Genomic DNA, 19,612 nt, shown 5'->3' with positions numbered 1-19,612 from the left:
ACACACCATAATTATATTGTATGGGATGCCATTCGCCTGTTTTGTGGCAGGATTAATTTAATTACAAACACTACTCTGGTGTTTGTAATTTAATTTACATGCAACATGATCTAGTGTAGGCATATCGGATATCATTTCTTTTCTCTAGAATTAATGCTTGTGTCTGGATTGCATATTTATCAAGCATATACTTCCCCCGTGTCAAATTATTTATTGTTCATAATTCCTGAGTCAAATTAAATGTTTCAATCTTTGACCATCAGTTTCTATACACTTAAATTCTCTATTATCATAAGATTTATATTTTCAGATTCACATTGAGAAATACTTACATAGTATATATAATAATTCGTATGTTTAAGACGGTTAAAGAAAAAAAATAATGATTAAAGATAGACATGCTTAACTTAGGACAAACATGACAAATAATTTGAATCGAAGGAAGCATGTAAATTTAGATTATAAGCATGGATATATCCATCTTGCAGTTCCATGCTCTTGGAGAAGAACAAGGGAAAGCCCTCTCCATACAAGCTTAGATGATTAGCACGATGTTAACGGTCGTTAAGTATAAACTTTAACCGTCAACTCATATATAAAAGAACTAAAATATTACATCAAAATTTAGTGAGTGGGAGTGGGAGGTAGTGGCGGAGGAAGCACAATGTGGTGGTGCCCGCCGTAGCCATGGCGGTGAGGAGGCGGGGGTGGGGACGGCTCGAGGATGACCAAGAATAGGGCAGCTGATACCGACGACAACACCCCTAGTACGTCGACGAGCTCGGCAGCGCCACGACACCCATCCTGCCACCGTCACGTCTCCATCAAGCAACCAGCTCGGTGACAATGGAGAATAGAGAGGTAAGCGGGGCCGAAGAGGCCATCGACATCGGCAATGACCTCGCTGCTCCCTCACCAGCCTCCATACTGCCGTAGGATTTCTTTTACACCGGATTTATAAGTTGGGGGTTAAGATTTCTGGTGCGATTTAAGGATGAGGTTTAAACTCGGTGGAAAGATGAGGCCTCAAAATTCCAACAGAAAGTGACGGAGAGGGAAGGAGAAGGCTTGGGCCAAGCCGAAGAGAGGAGGATGAGGCCCAACGTGAACAGTTCAGTTCTATAATTTCCAATGTTTTCAGGCTCCATTAGCTCATCTCACGCGGCCTTTGCTGGCCGCTTACTCGCATCCGGCATCCCATCGATCGGCGCGTGCCGGCGGCAGCGGCGATGGCGACGGTGAGCGAGCACACGACATGGAGCCCCTCCTCATCCCTCGCTCATGTCACGCCCTCTCCCTAGCCTCTTATGACCTGTTCACTTTAATGCCAAAAAAAACCTTGCCAAAATTTTGACATAGTTACCAAAATTTTAAAAACTTACTAAAATTTTGACTAAAATTTGGTAAGGTTGAAAATGACATCAAAGTGAACAGACCCTTACTCTCCCTCATCATCATCGCCCCGCTCCTGTGGGACTTCAGGCGCGCCGCGTTCGTGCACGCAAGGTGCTTGTAGAAATGCCTCAACTACAGACTTGCTTGCACTTGCAGCATTCTGCGTCGTCTTGTCTGTAGGTCGATGATTTCGTGTCAATCTGGCGGCCAAATCTTGGTATTGATTTTGCGGGGGGAATCGACGTGATATATATTCATTGAAGCTTTTCACTCTCTTCTTTTGATTTTTCCGGTGCAAATAAGTACTGTAAAAGACAACTTTTACGGTGATCTAGCATTTCCTCCTAAAAACAAGTGCGCCTAGCTAGCTGATTAGGAGTACACTAGTACTTGCTTATCATCATCAGTAGGAATTTCGGAGCAAGACAAGGCATCGCCGTGTCCATTCAACCAAGCGTGCTTTACTGCTTTCCATTCTTTTATACTCCCTCCGTTTCGAAATATTTGACACCGTTGACTTTTTAGCACATGTTTACAGCGGCGTATCTAGGATTTATGATATAGGTGGTCCGACTTAACAAAAATAAACACTATAAATGTGAAAAAAATGTAATGATGGTAATATATATAATACAAATACAAAATAATAAAATAAACCAAAAGTGTACCATGTTATATATATTAATAAGACATCTTAAAACATATATAAATTAGCAATTAATTAGTAAAATTCAGACTTAAACAAGTTTATATGGCTAGAAAAGTTTGAAGAAAATTACCATACTACTACTTTTTATAAGGTCTACTTCTAACAGTGGCCATGAAAGTGTCCATTATATTTTCTTCATTCACTTTGAAGAAAAACATCCCGCTTAATGAATGAAAACATCCTGCAATATCTTCATCTTTTTTATGCAATCTACAATACAATAATACAATTTAGTATCAAATTCACAAGTTTTAAAAGTTAAATATGAAAATTGAAGAAAAAACAACACAAGTTCAAGACCTAAAATCCTAAATACCTGCCACACCCACACGGCATCACAGCCACATGCCTGCCGCCTGCACGCTGCTGGAGTTCTGGAGTCTGGACGCCGAACAGAAAAAGAAATCGCTGATCCCGGCGGCCGGCGCCGACGAACCGGCCATGACACACGCGGCATGCCACTGAACAGAAGCGCTGAAGGCTGATTCGCCGAAGCGGCGAGCCGGCGTCCGGCGATGACGGTCGACGATCAGGTCATCAAAAATCGAATGAGTGAGTCGAGAGGACAGAGCAGTCGCGCCATCGCGGTCATGGCGCGGAGGGCAGAGACGCCGTTGCGGAGTCGCGGACTCGATCTCTATCTCGCTCGATCAGCGCTCGCGGTCATGCTCCTGCCCACCAATCTTGCGGCGGAAAACAAGGCGTGATTGTTTTGATCGCTAGAAGGAAGACGGCTCGTCGCTCGAGTCTTGACGCTGGCGCTTCGGTCTGATCTGGTATCGTACAAGTTTTTTCTTTTCTTTTTTTTAAAGAAACTTATACTACCTAGTTGCGCCGCAATTTTTTTGGGACCACCCGGACCACCCTACAGATCCGCCGGTGCATGTTTGACCGTTCGTCTTATTCAAAAACTTCTTGTAAAATATGTAAAATTATATGCCTACATAAAAATATATTTAACAATGAATCAAATGATAGGAAAAGAATTAATAATTACTTAAATTTCTTGAATAAGACGAACGGTCAAACATTTCGAAACGGAGGGAGTATATAACAACAGTAGTAAAGCGTGCTTAGCCAGGCTAGCTGGACGGCCAAAAATAATTTTGCCAAAATAATACTATCACCTTGACTTTGCCTTGACTTACATTACGATTCAGATCATCGATCACTCGTCCTCTTATTCGCTACTAATTTCCTTCGCACATCCAGCAATCAGATATCCTGAGATAGACAGAGACAGCACAGAAGTAAAGAAGGCCCGTTGTCACTGTCAGCTAGTGCGAGCTGAGTAGTGGTAGAAGCATGGCAGAATCGCTGCTCCTCCCGGTGGTGCGCGGGGTGGTCGGCAAGGCGGCCGGCGCGCTCGTCCAGAGCGTCACTCGCATGTGCGGCGTCGACGGCGATCGCCACAAGCTGGAGCGCCAGCTTCTGGCCGTCCAGTGCAAGCTGTCCGACGCCGAGGCGAAGAGCGAGACCAGCCCCGCCGTGAAGAGGTGGATGAAGGACCTCAAGGCCGTCGCGTACGAGGCCGACGACGTCCTCGACGACTTCCACTACGAGGCACTGCGCCGCGACGCCCAGATCGGCGACTCCACCACCGACAAGGTACTCGGCTACTTCACGCCGCACAGCCCCCTCCTGTTCCGTGTTGCCATGAGCAAGAAGCTGAACAGTGTCCTCAAGAAGATCAACGAGCTGGTTGAAGAGATGAACAAGTTTGGCCTAGTGGAGCGTGCAGATCAGGCAACAGTACATGTGATCCATCCTCAGACGCACTCCGGCCTCGATAGCTTGATGGAGATCGTTGGCAGAGACGACGACAAGGAGATGGTGGTGAATTTGTTACTTGAGCAGCGATCCAAGCGGATGGTTGAGGTGCTATCAATCGTAGGGATGGGGGGATTGGGCAAGACCACACTTGCGAAGATGGTGTACAACGACACAAGGGTTCAACAACGCTTTGAGTTGCCCATGTGGCTCTGTGTCTCAGATGATTTCAATGTTGTTTCTCTAGTCAGATCCATTATTGAATTGGCTACCAGGGGAAATTGCACCTTGCCAGACAGAATCGAACTATTGCGCAGCCGTCTACATGAGGTGGTAGGCCGCAAAAGGTATCTACTTGTTCTTGATGATGTTTGGAATGAGGAGGAACATAAATGGGAGGAGCTGAGGCCATTGCTGCATTCTGCTGGTGCTCCAGGAAGTGTAGTACTTGTCACAACTCGGAGCCAGCGGGTAGCATCCATAATGGGCACAGTTCCTGCTCACACGCTATCATACCTAAACCATGATGATTCATGGGAATTATTCCGGAAGAAAGCATTCAGTAAAGAAGAGGAGCAGCAGCCAGAGTTTGCAGAGATTGGCAATCGTATTGTCAAGAAGTGCAAAGGGTTACCTCTTGCTCTGAAGACAATGGGAGGCCTTATGAGTTCCAAGAAGCGAATCCAGGAATGGGAAGCTATTGCAGGAAGCAAGAGTTGGGAGGATGTTGGGACTACAAATGAGATCCTATCCATACTAAAACTGAGCTATAGGCACTTACCACTTGAAATGAAGCAATGTTTTGCCTTTTGCGCAATCTTCCCAAAGGACTACCAGATGGAGAGGGACAAGTTGGTCCAGCTCTGGATAGCGAATAATTTCATCCAAGAGGAGGGGATGATGGATTTGGAAGAGAGAGGACAGTTTGTTTTCAATGAGCTAGTGTGGAGGTCCTTCTTCCAAGATGTAAAGGTAGAAAGTTTTCATGTCGGGATTAAACAGACTTACAAGTCAATTACATGCTACATGCATGATCTAATGCATGATCTAGCAAAATCTGTCACAGAGGAATGTGTTGATGCGCAAGACCTGAACCAGCAAAAAGCCTCGATGAAAGATGTCCGCCATCTGATGTCAAGTGCCAAGTTGCAAGAGAACAGTGAATTATTTAAACATGTGGGACCTCTTCACACATTATTGTCACCATATTGGTCAAAATCATCACCACTACCCAGAAATATCAAGAGATTAAACTTGACGTCTTTACGAGCATTGCATAATGATAAATTGAATGTTTCTCCAAAGGCATTAGCAAGTATAACACACTTACGATACCTTGATCTTTCTCATTCTAGTAAGCTAGAACATTTACCTGATTCAATATGTATGTTATACAGCTTGCAAGCTTTGAGGTTAAATGGTTGCTTGAAACTTCAGCATTTACCAGAGGGTATGAGATTTATGAGCAAGCTCAGGCACCTTTATCTTATTGGTTGTCATAGCTTGAAACGCATGCCACCAAGAATTGGTCAGCTAAAGAACCTCCGGACTCTTACCACATTTGTTGTGGATACCAAAGATGGATGTGGGCTTGAAGAACTGAAAGACTTGCATCATCTAGGTGGCCGACTAGAACTGTTTAATCTGAAAGCTATACAAAGTGGGTCAAATGCAAGAGAAGCCAATCTCCATATCCAAGAAAATGTAACTGAGTTGTTGTTGCACTGGTGTCATGATATATTCGAGTACAGTGACCATGACTTTGATCTCGATGTTGTTGACAACAAAAAGGAGATCGTAGAGTTCTCTTTACCTCCTAGCAGACTTGAAACATTGCAGGTATGGGGCTCTGGTCATATTGAAATGTCATCATGGATGAAAAACCCCGCAATTTTCCTATGCCTAAAAGAACTCCACATGTCTGAGTGCTGGAGATGTAAGGATCTACCACCGTTATGGCAGTCTGTCTCTCTTGAGTCCCTGTCTTTATCCCGTTTGGATAATTTGACCACATTATCTAGTGGCATTGACATGGCTGTTCCAGGATGCAATGGTTCCCTGGAAATTTTTCCAAAGCTGAAGAAGATGCATTTACATTACTTACCTAACTTGGAGAAATGGATGGACAATGAAGTAACATCGGTGATGTTCCCTGAGCTCAAAGAATTAAAAATTTACAATTGTCCAAAGCTAGTGAATATTCCAAAAGCTCCTATCCTACGAGAGCTGGATATATTCCAGTGCAGAATTGCACTGAACTCACTCAGCCATCTTGCAGCACTTTCCCAACTCAACTATGTTGGTGACTGGAGTGTTTCTAAGGATTTGCAGGTAATACCAATACGCTCCTGGCCATCTCTTGTGACATTAGCGCTAGCCTCTTTAGGGAACTCGCTTCTCCCAGATGAGCAGCAGACGACCATGCCCCCTCTGGAATCAATTCAGAAGCTGAGCATTTGGTATTCTAGTTGTTTCTTCTCACCTAATTCGTCAAACTGGCCCTTTGGTTTCTGGGATTGCTTTGCATTTGTGGAAGAATTGTCGATAGTATTATGCGACGATCTTGTCCATTGGCCTGTGAAGGAGCTCTGTGGCTTGAATTCCCTTCGTTGTGTAAGATTTAGTTATTGCAAGAATCTGACCAGTTCATCATCAGAAGAATCCTTATTCCCGTCTGGTCTGGAAAAGTTGTACATAGAATTTTGCAATAACTTATTAGAGATTCCCAAGCTCCCTGCTTCACTGGAGACACTACGCATTAATGAATGCACTTCTTTGGTGTCTCTGCCACCAAATCTTGCAAGACTTGCCAAGTTGAGAGATCTCACATTATTTTCTTGCTCAAGTCTGAGAAATTTGCCTGATGTTATGGATGGCCTCACTGGTCTTCAGGAACTATGTGTTCGGCAGTGCCCTGGGGTAGAGACACTGCCACAGAGTCTTCTTCAGCGACTGCCAAACCTCAGGAAGCTAATGACACTAGGAAGCCACAAGTTAGATAAGCGATGCAGAAGAGGAGGGGAGTACTGGGAGTATGTCTCTAATATTCCATGTCTGAACAGAGACTTCATAGAAGAAAGACCCTGTTAAGGGGTTTGCAAAGAAATTCCTGCCTTGCTGCTCAACTCTCAACTAAGGTCTGCCTACATGCACTGCCTCTTCTCTTTTTTTCCCCTTCTCCTCCTTGGATTATGTAAGAGTGATTTTACAGTCATTGAGGAGATACCATATTTTTCTAGTGTAAAATATGGTACCTCTCAAGGACCGTGAATTTACTCATTATGTAAATGTAATGTTTGTGTTCCTCTGAATCTGAATCTGTGATAGGTGGATAGCAGTGAACAACCCACACATGATGCGCAATCCAAGGGCTATCAGTCCCTCACCTTTGAACCTAGATCAGTAGTGCTAAATGTTAACCATTGCTTGCTCAACCAATAAAAATGGTAAAGATCACAGATTGCAGTCAATGAATCCATATGCCATCTGAAGATTGAGCTAGACATCACCACTACCAAACACTGCATTTGCTTCGAATTTAGACATAGAATTTATTTTTTTTTAGATAATGGATTAAAACCCTGCCTCTACATCCCACAGGATATACACAACCCTAAAGATTTTTTTTTAGAGAAGGGTATTTTTTACCGGCCTCTGCATCCAACCGGAACCGGATATATATACCGGCCTCTACATCCAACCGGAACCGGATATATACGGCCATTGAAATAGGGAACTTAACCCCGCAAACAACCTAATCTGAAATTCGCTCCTATGGAGATTTGAACTCAGGATCTTGGGGTACTACTCAGGTCACTGTAACCACTAGACTACGTGCCCTTTCGTACACAACCCCAAAGATACATAGTCTGAGCATAGAATTTATTTGCATTAGATTGTAAAACACAAAAACAATCCCAAATTGCAACTAGCCATCATAGTTTTGCAAGCATACGTCCTGAAAAACAGCAAAGGGTCTATAACGTAAACCAGCAAACAAGTAAACATGGTAAAACCGCTCAAACCAGACACCCTAAAATCTTTTAGAAATCCTCCTAATCCTCTCATTCTCACGTCATATGCAAACCTTAAACATAAATACAGAACGAGTCTCCTTAATACCATCGGATGCAACCCTTCCAATCTTTTGACAACAACAACAAAGTCGCGTCCAAACCCTACAAATCGCGACCAAATCCTAGAAACCACTGCAGGAAAGTAAATGGCATCCAAACCCTAGGAACCGCGAACTTGTAATACGACAAAGAAGCAGCAGGAGCAGAGGTGGGAGGAGGAGGAGGAGGTACCAACGGTGAGAAATCCTCTCCGCCTCTTCACCGAGCGTCTCAATGAGCTTCCGCCAGGGCTCGTGCCGCGACCCTTAGTTCACCCCGGGAACCCTCGGACCACCGCAGGTTTCCGCTCGCATGCCGCGGGTGCCGGAGAGCACCACTGCCCCGTACGGAAGCCATCGGCGTCGGCGGATCCAGCGCGGCGGCAGACGAACCCAACATTGAAGCCACTAGGCCGTCCTTCCCCGGCGGCCGGCAAGGCCAATCCGGCGGAGAAGTCCGGGCAGGCAAGGGGATGGGGATGGGGATGGAGACGGGGACTTGGAACGAGAAGACCATATACTAGGAGGGGGTTTCTCGCAAAAAGTCGTGGACAAGTGTTGAATTTTCCGAATATCTTAACCGTCTGGATCAGATCGGACGGCCCTTATCCTTCAGAAGTTTGCAAAAAGTTCAGGGTTTCAGACTCTTAAGAAGTTCAGATTTTTCTAAGATTTTAGGGTGTCTGGTTTCTATAATCTTCAGAGTCTTCTCCTGTCATCGACATCGCTATCGCAGTGTACTTCTGATTTCTGAACCACCACGGCGATCTACCCGATTGCAAGCTCATCGATGTCGATTTCATTCATCGAAACCAGGTGCATGCTGGGCTGTAATTAAGCCGATATGCAGTTGGTGATTGAATATGCAGTTATCATGTCATGCATAATTTGTTGATTCTGAGCCATTCCTTGGTGAGTTCTCCTTCTGTGGGTTGTTGCGTGTTACGATGACGGTTGCAAATCGTGTTGTACTGCAAATGGGGCGTTGAAATTCTTGTTATTATTGGCTATTCATAAAGCCTGAGATCATAGAGTGCATGGTTTTTCTTTTTCTTTTACAACAAAGTAGACAATACCCCATTTAAGTAGTCTACATCAAGATAGAACATGGTATCTCTGTGACGGGACTAATCAGAAGGAACAAAAATCTAGTGCAATCAGCTGAAAATCCTGGTAAGTACTAATATGACAACCCACAAAGAAACTAAGATTTGAATGTACAATGCAAAAAAAAAAAAAGTCAACTATCAACATGCTCGATCAATTCAAATGAACAATTGAAGACTGTGACAGCCAAAAATATAAGCTTAATTGCCTCTTTGCTTTCTTTCGCGCATCGAGCAATCAAAGAGCCTGAGAGAAAAAGCGAGAGAAGTTGCAGCTAATTAGTGAGCAGCATAGAGCCATGGCGGAATCGCTAATCCTCCCCATGGTGCGCGGGGTGGCGGCGAAGGCCGCCGATGCACTCGTACAGAGAGTCACCGGCGCGTGCGGCGCCGTCGACGACGACCGCCGCAAGCTGCAACGCCAGCTGCTGGCCGTCCAGCGCGCGCTGGCCGACGCCGAGGCGAAGAGCGAGACCAACCTCGCCGTCAGGCGCTGGATGAAGGACCTCAACGCCGCCGCCTACGAGGCCGACGACGTCCTCGACGACTTCCGCTACGAGGCGCTGCGCCGCGACGGCGACGCCACCGCCGGCAAGGTACTCGGCTACTTCACCCCGCACAACCCACTCCTGTTCCGCGTAACCATGAGCAAGAAGCTGAGCAATGTCCTCGAGAAGATGAACAAGCTGGTTGACAAGATGAACGAGCTTGGCTTGTCAGTGGATCGCACAGAATCACCACAAGAACTGAAACCTCCTTATCTCCAGATGCATTCTGCTGCACTGGATGAATCAAGTGACATTGTTGGCAGAGACGACGACAAGGAGGTGGTGGTTAAGCTGTTGCTGGATCAGCGATATGAGCAGAGATTGCAGGTTCTCCCTGTCATCGGGATCGGGGGTTCAGGCAAGACGACGCTCGCCAAGATGGTGTACAACGACACGAGGGTACGTGACCATTTCCAGCTGAAGATGTGGCACTGTGTTTCAGAGAATTTTGAAGCTGTTCCCCTTCTGAAATCCATCGTTGAATTGGCTACAAATCGAAGATGTCAAGTGCCTGACAAGGACACCATCGAGCTCTTGCGACGGCAGCTTGAGGGAGCCATTGGTAGCAGAAGGTTTCTGTTAGTTCTTGACGATGTATGGAACGAGGATGAGAACAAGTGGAAGGATGAACTAAGGCCACTCTTGTGCTCTGCTGCTGGTGGTCATGGAAGTGTTGTAGTGGTCACAACTCGGAGCCAACAAGTAGCATCTATCATGGGCACCATGAGATCCCATGAACTAGCATGTCTGAATGATGATGATTCATGGGAATTGTTCTCAAAGAAAGCATTCAGTGAAGAAGTACGAGAGACAGCAGAATTGGTCACCATTGGAAGACTTATTGTCAAGAAATGCAAGGGGCTTCCTCTTGCTCTCAATGCTATGGGTGGCCTGATGAGCTCAAAGCAACAACTCCATGAATGGAAAGCCATCGCAGACAGTGCCAGAGACAAAGATGAAATACTTTCCATGCTTAAATTAAGCTACAGACACTTACCATCCGAAATGAAGCAATGTTTTGCCTTCTGTTCCATATTCCCAAGGAACCATGAGATGGACAAGGAAGTCTTGATCCAACTGTGGATGGCAAATGGTTTCATCCAAGAAGATGGAATAATGGATTTGGAACAAAAAGGAGAATACACCTTCCAATATTTGGTTTGGAGATCCTTCCTCCAAGATGTCAAAGCAAAGAAAACTCTGGACCATTTGGCAGAGCTCCAGCCGTCGACCATTCTACAAAAGGAAATTATGGACAAGGCATTACCATATGAGTCCATTGGTTGCAAAATGCACGATTTGATGCATGACCTAGCAAAAGACGTGGCAGACGAATGTGTAACTTCAGAACATGTACTTCAGCACGATGCATCTGTCAGAAATGTCCGTCACATGAATATATCTAGCACTTTTGGTATGCAAGAAACTATGGAAATGTTACAAGTAACATCATCTCTCCGTACTTGGATAGTGCCATCACCCTTGTGCAGGGATCTCAAGGATTTAAGCCTGGCATCATTAAGAACCCTTGTAATTGAAAAGGGAATCTTCCATTACCATTCGGTTATGTCTAACCATGTGATCACTTATTCGAAGCATCTACGATATCTTGACCTATCTATGTCTCAAATTGTTATGTTGCCAAGTTCAATATGTGTGATGTATAACTTACAAACATTGAGACTCAATGGTTGCAGCTTTCTAAAATATTTACCGGAAAGTATGGGAAAAATGAGGAAGCTCCTCCATCTTTATCTTCTGGGATGTGATAGTTTGGTGCGGATGCCACCAAACTTTGGTCTTTTGAACAATCTTCGCACTCTAACAACATTTGTTTTGGACACTAAAGCTGGTTGTGGAATTGACGAGCTCAAGAACTTGCGTCACATTGCCAACAGGTTGGAACTGTACAATTTGAGAAAAATTAATTGCAGGAACAATGGAATAGAAGCCAATCTCCATCAGAAGGAAAATCTAAGTGAACTACTATTGCACTGGGGTCGTGATAAAATTTACACACCGGAAAACAGTGCCTACAATGAGGAAGAAGTGTTGGAGTCACTTACACCTCATGGTAAGCTCAAAATTTTAGAGCTGCATGGATATAGTGGCCTGAAGATCCCACAATGGATGAGAGACCCACAGATGTTGCAGTGCCTAACAACTCTCCGCATTTCCAACTGTTTAGGATGCAAGGATCTATCAACACTGTGGTTATCGGTCTCGCTTGAGCATCTGCAGTTATCCCGTATGGATAATCTAACCACATTGTGTAAGAACGTTGGTGTGGGAGCTGAAGGATACACCATCCCTCAGCAAGTTTTCCCAAAGTTAAAGTCTCTGAAACTAGAGTTGTTATTTAGCTTGGAGAAATGGGCAGAAAATACTGCAGGTGAGGCTAAGAATTTGGTTACATTTCCAGAGCTCGAAATGCTACAGATCATTCGCTGTAGTAAACTTGCAAGTGTCCCAGACTGTCCGGTTCTAAAAGAACTGGACAGATTTGGATCTTATATGCTTGCAATGAACGAACTCACACATCTGACATCATTGTCCAAGCTCAATTACGTTGCAAACAGTCTTTGTGATTGTGTGAGCATGCCTTTGGGCTCATGGCCATCTCTCGTAGAACTAGTTCTTAGATCTTCAACACACATTCCAACCACTCTGCAGGTGGAGGCAAATCAAGGCCAGCTAGAATACCTTCGGAGTTTGAGTCTAGTAAACTGCTTCACGGCTGCATCCGGCTCATCCGAAATGCGTCTTGGGCTCTGGAAATGCTTTGCCTTTGTGGAGGTATTGCATATTCATATGTGCCTCAGTCTTGTGTGCTGGCCAACTGAGGAGTTGACGAGCTTGATTCACCTTCGACACCTATATATTGAGCACTGTCATAGACTTGAGGGAAAAGGTTCATCATCCGAGGAAAAATTCATGTCACTGTCCCATCTAGAGAGGTTACACATACAACACTGCTACAATCTACTGGAGATCCCAATGCTGCCTGCATCCCTGCAGGATCTGCGGTTAGAATCTTGCCGAAGATTGGTGGCATTGCCTTCGAACCTTGGAAATCTGGCCATGTTAAGGCATCTTTATTTGATGAACTGCTATGTCCTGAAAGATCTTCCTGATGGGATGGATGGCCTCGTTTCCCTTAAAATTTTGGAGATTCAGGCATGTGCAGAGATAGAGGAATTCCCACAGGGTCTCCTCCAGCGACTTCCAACACTGAAAGAACTGTCCATACAAGGGTGCCCTGGATTGGAAACACGGTGCAGAGAAGGTGGTGAGTATTTTGATCTTGTCTCTTCCGTTCAACGTATATGCATTCCAGCAGCAGCGAAAACAGAAATGGAGGAGGAATCAAGGTCTGGAATCTAACCTGAAGAAGCTTGTAAAAAGGCTCATCCCCTCCTGCTGACTCTCAAATGAGGTGCATACGCTTTGCTCTTCCATTATCTCACTCTTGTCACCATGCAAAGGTCCAGAATTGTTTCCATGCTTCTTCTTCCATTATTGTCAAAGTGTGAGAATAATGATTGTGGTAGGATATAATTCACTCTAGATCGTATCCTTTTGTTGTTGGAACTGTTTCTTAGAAGAACAGATTGTTTCAGGCTGAAGACACCTCCAGCTTCACCACTGTTTCCTTCCATAGAGATGGAAACCAACACCTCTCTTTTTTTTTTTTTGCTGGGTTGGCCGAAAATAACTCCTGTCAAATGGCTTTCCAGAAGGAGTTACCAATCTCTCGGCCAGTCAAACCTTCAGCTTCCAGGGTATATACTATCTGCTCTGTAGTCTTCTATACTGAATGCTAAAGATCCTAGATGCCAATTTTCTTCCTCAATTGCAATACACATTTCTAGAATGTATTTGTTCATCAAAGAGCTTCTCTTGATCTTGGTATTATCCCTGGCAGCTCTCAGGAAAGACAGGGGCAACAAAAACATTACTGAGATCAATGTTACCAACACCTGACTCTTCATCAAAGAAAAACATATATAGAGGGGCTCCAGCTCCATCGTCCATCTCCAATGAGAAGAGGTCAACTTACGCAGCCATAATGAGCAGACACCAGAAACCAGTTGCTGCAACTGCACCTACAGCTTCTACTTCAAGTAGAAATGCACCAAGTTACACTCTGACAGATGCTATGTAAGCCAAGGTAGTAGTACAAGTGCACTCAAGAAAGTGATGAAACCTGAGCTCCCTTGCAATGCACTGAAGAATCTGATCAAAACTGGAACTTTTTTTTTTGGAAATTTAAACTGGAACAATATTGACACGCCGTGCACAATCGACAGCGAAAGGTTGGTATAGAGATTCAACGTTAGGTGCAGATGATATAGGAAGTGGCAGCACAAGAAGGCAGGCATGCCCACCTGCTGCAACCAGAGGCACCAAGGAGCTGCAGTTAGATGGTAAGCAGAACAGCTGAGGAAGCCGTGTATCTTTCTTTTGCCGGCAATTTCATTGTCAGATCAGATGTTAGACAACCCCCTTTCTTAATACTACAAAGATGTGCAAGTCTTTTGCGTGTTCCCTAAAAGCAGCTAAGATGAAGGCTGTGATTGGCAGCAATGTCTCTCCTTATAATAACAGTGGCCATGCCAGCTAGGCCATATTGATGAAGGGTGTGAGAAGAGCAGATGGGAAGGATGAACAAAGGCCATGATTTTCAAAACCAGGCGAAGAAGTGAACATGCCAGTTGATGTAAATTTGTGAGACTGTTTCCTAGCGTTCTGTCATGTTTGTGCTCCTTTCTCTATTTTTTTTAATGTAAAAGTAGGAAAGCGGCTAGTATTTCATTGAACGGAAAGAACTCCTTTCTTTTTCTTAATGATATAGGAGTAACAAGCAAAATTATCTACATAATCTTAAAAAAAAACATACAAGTTGGTAACCAATTAACCATATGCGCCAGATTTCAATCGTGAAATTTTATGTATTGTATACCTTCTAGAAGGTTTTTAACCTGCTGCTAGGTGTTAGTCAGGATTCAGTAAAGACAAGTGGAGAACATAGGACAATTGTGAATTGTGTGTGCATTTTATTCACCATTGACTACTCCAGATTTTGCAGAGACCATAGAATGGTTAAAAGGAAACATGTTGCATTGAGTAGGATCCATTAAACTTGGTACCAGGCAAACAAGCAGCTAGCGAATTCTAATCACATCTCTTCAGCTTCTCCCACCAATGAATTCAGAAACCTGTACAGAACAAAACATAATTCCTTTTAATGTGTGGGTGGCAATTGGCAAGTGCCAAAGCACAACAAAATAAATCGATTATTTTTTATTGTTGACATCAAAATCACCAGAAGTTTCACTTTCATATTTGTTTGAGATAAAAAAAATATCGATTATAAAAAAAATTGCAAGCAAAAAAAAAGAGAGAGATCAGAGATCGAATCAAATAAACATTTTCATCTGTACGGGGCTAATTTTTCAGCCGTGGCCTCCGTGTTAGTCATGGACTCTGAATTGAACACAATAAAATTATCTAGGAGGGATAGAAAGTTTGAAACCAACATAACCAAGTCATATGTGGAAATTCCCCGAACCGCCAAATTGAGAAAAACCTAAATAAACCCCCAAATCCTCGAATCAAGTTAAGCTCTTTCTTTCAACTAGACATTTCACGCGCGTTGCACGCCCTATCACCGTATCACACAGTAGGATAGCGAAATAGTAGTTTGTTTTACCGATATCTATACATGACTGGACAATGCATTACAATTATAAATCACTTAACCTAAAATACAGATCACACATTGCACATCATAATTCATCAATTCAGGTCAGCTGTCATCACACTATCGAATAGGTACACGTTGTTTAATTACATACAAATACCCAACATATATCAGTAATCTGGAAGTGTCACATTTATATCTCCATAGTCCATTTCCGTCAAAAGTTCAACCACCAAACAATCTGCACACACAGAAAAGGCATTTGTTAGATAACGAAGTATCTTCATACACTGTAGGAATAAGGACATTTTGTGCTAGAACCATTTTAGCCCATGTATGTATATATCCAAGAGGGCATTGACAGGAACTGCAATACCAAACTCAAAGGATGACGTGTCAGATTTGCTAGCCTGATGTGCATTGATTATCATACATGCATGCCGACCAATGCACTAAACAATATATTTTTCTCAAATGTGAAGTTTGAGACACCCCCCAAAAAAAAAATCTAAGCAATTTACGACACAAATCTAAAACAAAAATTACAAATAAACAGAGTGAAACTAATGACTGGATGCATACCTGATTTTGGTTCCACCTGAAACAGCACAAAAGTAATCATAATAGAGTGAAAAAAAATATGACCGTCAATCTGAAGACCATGTGTACAATGCATAATTTATTGATGTTCGGTAGATTTGCTCAGGATACACAAAGAAAATCTCACCTAGTCACATGCCAACTATCGTAAATTAACCTCAATTCACATTGTTTACATTTCATTGAAGAGCAGAACTATAATATTCGTAGCAAACATAGCAGATGATCTACTCACCAAATCAACACCGTGAAAAAAAAGGCATAGCTAAATATACCTGAAACAGCTATTTCCATAGGAAAACTACCATTGAAACAATACTAAATACAAAAGGCAAAAAAATCTAGTTGAAGTTCAATCACGGAAAGCTTTTACCTATCATACTTCCACAGCTCCACTATACAGTTTTGAATGGTGTTACTGCCCAATTTCCTTCCTGTTCCTTCTACCTGACATTCAGTTGGATAAAAAAACTGGCAGCTAACAGCAGTACAAAGGGACCACCGAGTACCTGCTCTGCTTGATACATCAGCCAAACTACCAAAAACATATTATTTTCAGACACACAAACATGAAAATAAACTGGGAAGTTAGTACAGACAAAATGCTGAGGGGACTTAGTTTCAGAGATGGGTATACCTATGTTGATTCTTAGTAGCATTTAGCAATTTTACAGCCTACTCAGCTGATGCTCTGCACAGACATGTAATTCATAGCCAGTTTAATACTTTAATTATGACAATTGCCAATAACTGAACTACATTCAGATTCAATCGGAGTATGGATGATCAATCAAACAAATATATGACAGCAAAGTATGTTTTTGCACGTTGAGCAAAAACACAATAAAAATTACATGTATAAGAGCTAAAATATCGAATTTAGAATCACTAAAGCAAAGCTCTCCTCTAGACCTTTCTTTTACCTTGATTGCACAGCACACATATAGCACAACCGATCAGGATAGGGAGCCAAGAACACAATTTTTGAAGCAAAATAATCCAAAGTTAGCATCCAAATCTCCCATGCCCAACTAATGCATATCAATAGGCCATGCATGCGTAGTTGAAAAATTTTAAGATAGTTTCAGACTCTGTGCTAATAGGAAAAATAGCAAAACACCTTAAAGGCAAGGCAACCAACTCACAAGCATATTCTCCGTGCTCATCCAAAGGTGGCCTTCGTAAAATAATAGTAGAAATCATATGTTTACTACTTCTATGCATACTGTCTGCAATATACCCCCAAAGCGCTGAAGCACCTTCTAATATGTTTGAGCTGAAAACAGTCTTCACCGTTAATCCACCCATTTGATCTCCAAGAAGTAAGAACTACTAAATGTTCTGTGCAGAGATAAATCAATAGATTATTACTTGTTTGGTGAATTAATGTTGCAACACACAGCATGGCAGTGGAAGAAAACGCCCATGCGAGTATGCGACAATGTTGTTTCCCGGCCAAGGGCCAACCGTGCGGTTCCCACCGATGAATTAGGCCTCCATGATTTCCAGTATGTGACCCAAATCGGTTAAATTAAAACCTGCCCTGAATTGGTTGGTGAGTTGAGAGCTATTCGGGGGTGGCGTGTTCGCATGCGGAGCTATCCACGTCGCCCGCGAGCGCGTCTCCTTCCGCGTCCGCGCAAGCCGCTGGCTGGCGTGCCGTCCGATTGGCTTGAGCGTACGGCTAGGATGAAGCAGGTGGATTTTTGCAGAAAGGACCTTTTCTTAGTAGATAATACTTTTAGGTCCCTCACCAAACGGTTTTACGTTCCGAGTTCTTAAGTTAAGGCCCGCGCTCTGAAAAACTAAGTAAAAGGGTCTTTTTTGAATGAAAAAAAAAGAGCATACCCAATCCGCAATTGATTAAAGCGGTTGCTTTGGAGTTGCCGGAAAATTTGGATCCTTTAGAGTAGTAGTAGTAGTAGTAATATTCATGTAATGTTTGTGACTTCTTCCATGCTCTGATCTTTGCATTCTTTTTTTTTTCCGTGCAGTAAATCAATCTCTCTGGTTCCTGAAGATGAACAGCATCAGGAGGTTTTCTGGGATGCGCAAGCCTAACGCCCCATCTGCAATACATAAAGACAAAGACGAGAGCGTAGTTTTCTTCAGGGAGATGTACAAGCGTGAAAAAGATAGGGACATCAACCTCCTGGAACCCATGCAATCCGTTGAGTTTGATGCTATCCAAGGTGACATCTTCGGCTCTTGCGTTTCTATTTTTCCTATATGTGTCGTCAGAAATGTTATGGACATATTCACAATCTCTTGATTAGCAATATGAACATTTGATTAGCAATATGAAAATTTGCAGTTGAAAATCCCACTCAAATTGCTTCAAAGATGGATGACCTCACTGCAGTGTTTGTGTTCTTTTGAATTTGTATCTGTGATAGGTGGCCGCACGAGCAAAGCTCCGTCAGGGAAGACAGATTTCCTCATAGCAGTGGACGAGAAGCATGACTACGACTGGTAGGATGGAATTCAATTCATCCAGATGACTAGATCATATACTTGTGTTGTTGGAACTGTTTTTTTAGAAGAACAGCTTGTTTCAGGCTGAAGACGCCTCCAGCTACACCACTGTTTCCTTCCATAGAGATGGAAACCAACTCATCTCAAATGGTTTTCCAGAAGGAGCTACCAATTCATCAGCAAGTTAAACCTTCAGCTTCCAGGGTATATACTAATTTGCTCCATAAATTATACTGAATGATTTTCTTTTTACTGAATGCTACAGTTTAGAGCTCCTAAGTGGATTTTCTGCTCAATTGCAATCTGCATTTCTAGATTGTCTCTTCATCAGAGAGCTTCTCTTGATCTTGATTTTATCAATTACAGCTATCAGGAAAGACAGAGGCAACGAAAACATCGGCAAGATCAATGTTTCCTGCACCTAACTCTTCATCAGAGAAGAGCATATTCAGAGTGTCCACACAATCCATCTCCAATGAGAAGAACCAAATTGAAAGGAGATCAACTTCTGCAGCCATAACGAGCAGGAAGCAGAAGGTAGTTGCTGCAATTACACCTACAGCTCCTACCGCAACTTGCAATGCAACCAAGAAACACTCTGAAAGATGCTATGCAAGCCAAGGTAGCAGTACAAATGGACTCAAGAGAGTGACGAACCCTGAGCTCCCCTACTGTGCACCGAAGAATCTGATCACAACGCCATTGACAGCGAAAGCATGGCGTAGTGATCTAGCATTTGGTGTGCATGACACAGCAGAAATTGGCAGGATAAGAAGGCAGTCATGCCTACCAGTTACTGTCATGGATGGCAAGCAGAAAGGCTTACCTGATAAGGTGAAGGCTGTGACTGTCAGCAATAACCGTGGTCGTGCAGGCGATGCCACATTGATCAAGGGAATGAGAAGAACAGACGGGAAGAAAGAGCAGAGGCCAAAGCATGGAAATCAAGCGAAGTGAGCTTGTCATTTGGTATAATTTTGTGAAACCAATAATTTTATGAGACATTTTCCTGGCGTTTTCTCGTGTTTGTACTCCTTTTTTTTTCATGTAACGCACAAGACTATTTGCACATCTGGTGTAGATGTGGTTTCAACTCTGAAATTGCATGCCTTCCAAGTTGAAGGCTTTTAAACAGCTGTTGGGTATCTTGGATTTGTGGAGCAGAATTATCCCGCTGCAAATGATCATTGA

The 19,612-nt window shown here is 43.3% G+C and overlaps 3 protein-coding genes across 3 annotated transcripts; all 3 read left to right on the top strand.

Annotated features, from left to right (window-relative positions):
• Positions 1–3,314: 3,314 nt before the first annotated feature.
• LOC4346203 (putative disease resistance protein RGA1) lies at positions 3,315–8,475 on the top strand. Its single transcript, XM_015795222.3, has one exon. The coding sequence runs from the start codon at positions 3,410–3,412 to the stop codon at positions 6,962–6,964; it is 3,555 nt and encodes a 1,184-aa protein (XP_015650708.1). The 5' UTR covers positions 3,315–3,409; the 3' UTR covers positions 6,965–8,475.
• Positions 8,476–9,338: 863 nt separating this feature from the next.
• LOC9271308 (putative disease resistance protein RGA3) lies at positions 9,339–13,184 on the top strand. The gene has a single exon (XM_015793871.3). The coding sequence runs from the start codon at positions 9,394–9,396 to the stop codon at positions 13,024–13,026; it is 3,633 nt and encodes a 1,210-aa protein (XP_015649357.1). The 5' UTR covers positions 9,339–9,393; the 3' UTR covers positions 13,027–13,184.
• Positions 13,185–17,826: 4,642 nt separating this feature from the next.
• On the top strand, positions 17,827–19,602 carry LOC107275936 (uncharacterized). Its single transcript, XM_015792796.3, has 4 exons — positions 17,827–18,138; positions 18,343–18,418; positions 18,505–18,625; positions 18,788–19,602. Exons 1-4 carry the CDS (start codon positions 17,967–17,969, stop codon positions 19,376–19,378), a joined length of 960 nt encoding a protein of 319 aa, XP_015648282.1. The 5' UTR covers positions 17,827–17,966; the 3' UTR covers positions 19,379–19,602.
• Positions 19,603–19,612: the final 10 nt, after the last annotated feature.

This window comes from Oryza sativa, chromosome 8 (genome assembly GCF_034140825.1).
Source record: "Oryza sativa Japonica Group chromosome 8, ASM3414082v1".
Lineage (NCBI taxonomy): Eukaryota > Viridiplantae > Streptophyta > Magnoliopsida > Poales > Poaceae > Oryza > Oryza sativa.
Note: the sequence above shows the minus strand (reverse complement) of the source record. Positions and strands in the feature narration are given on the sequence as shown.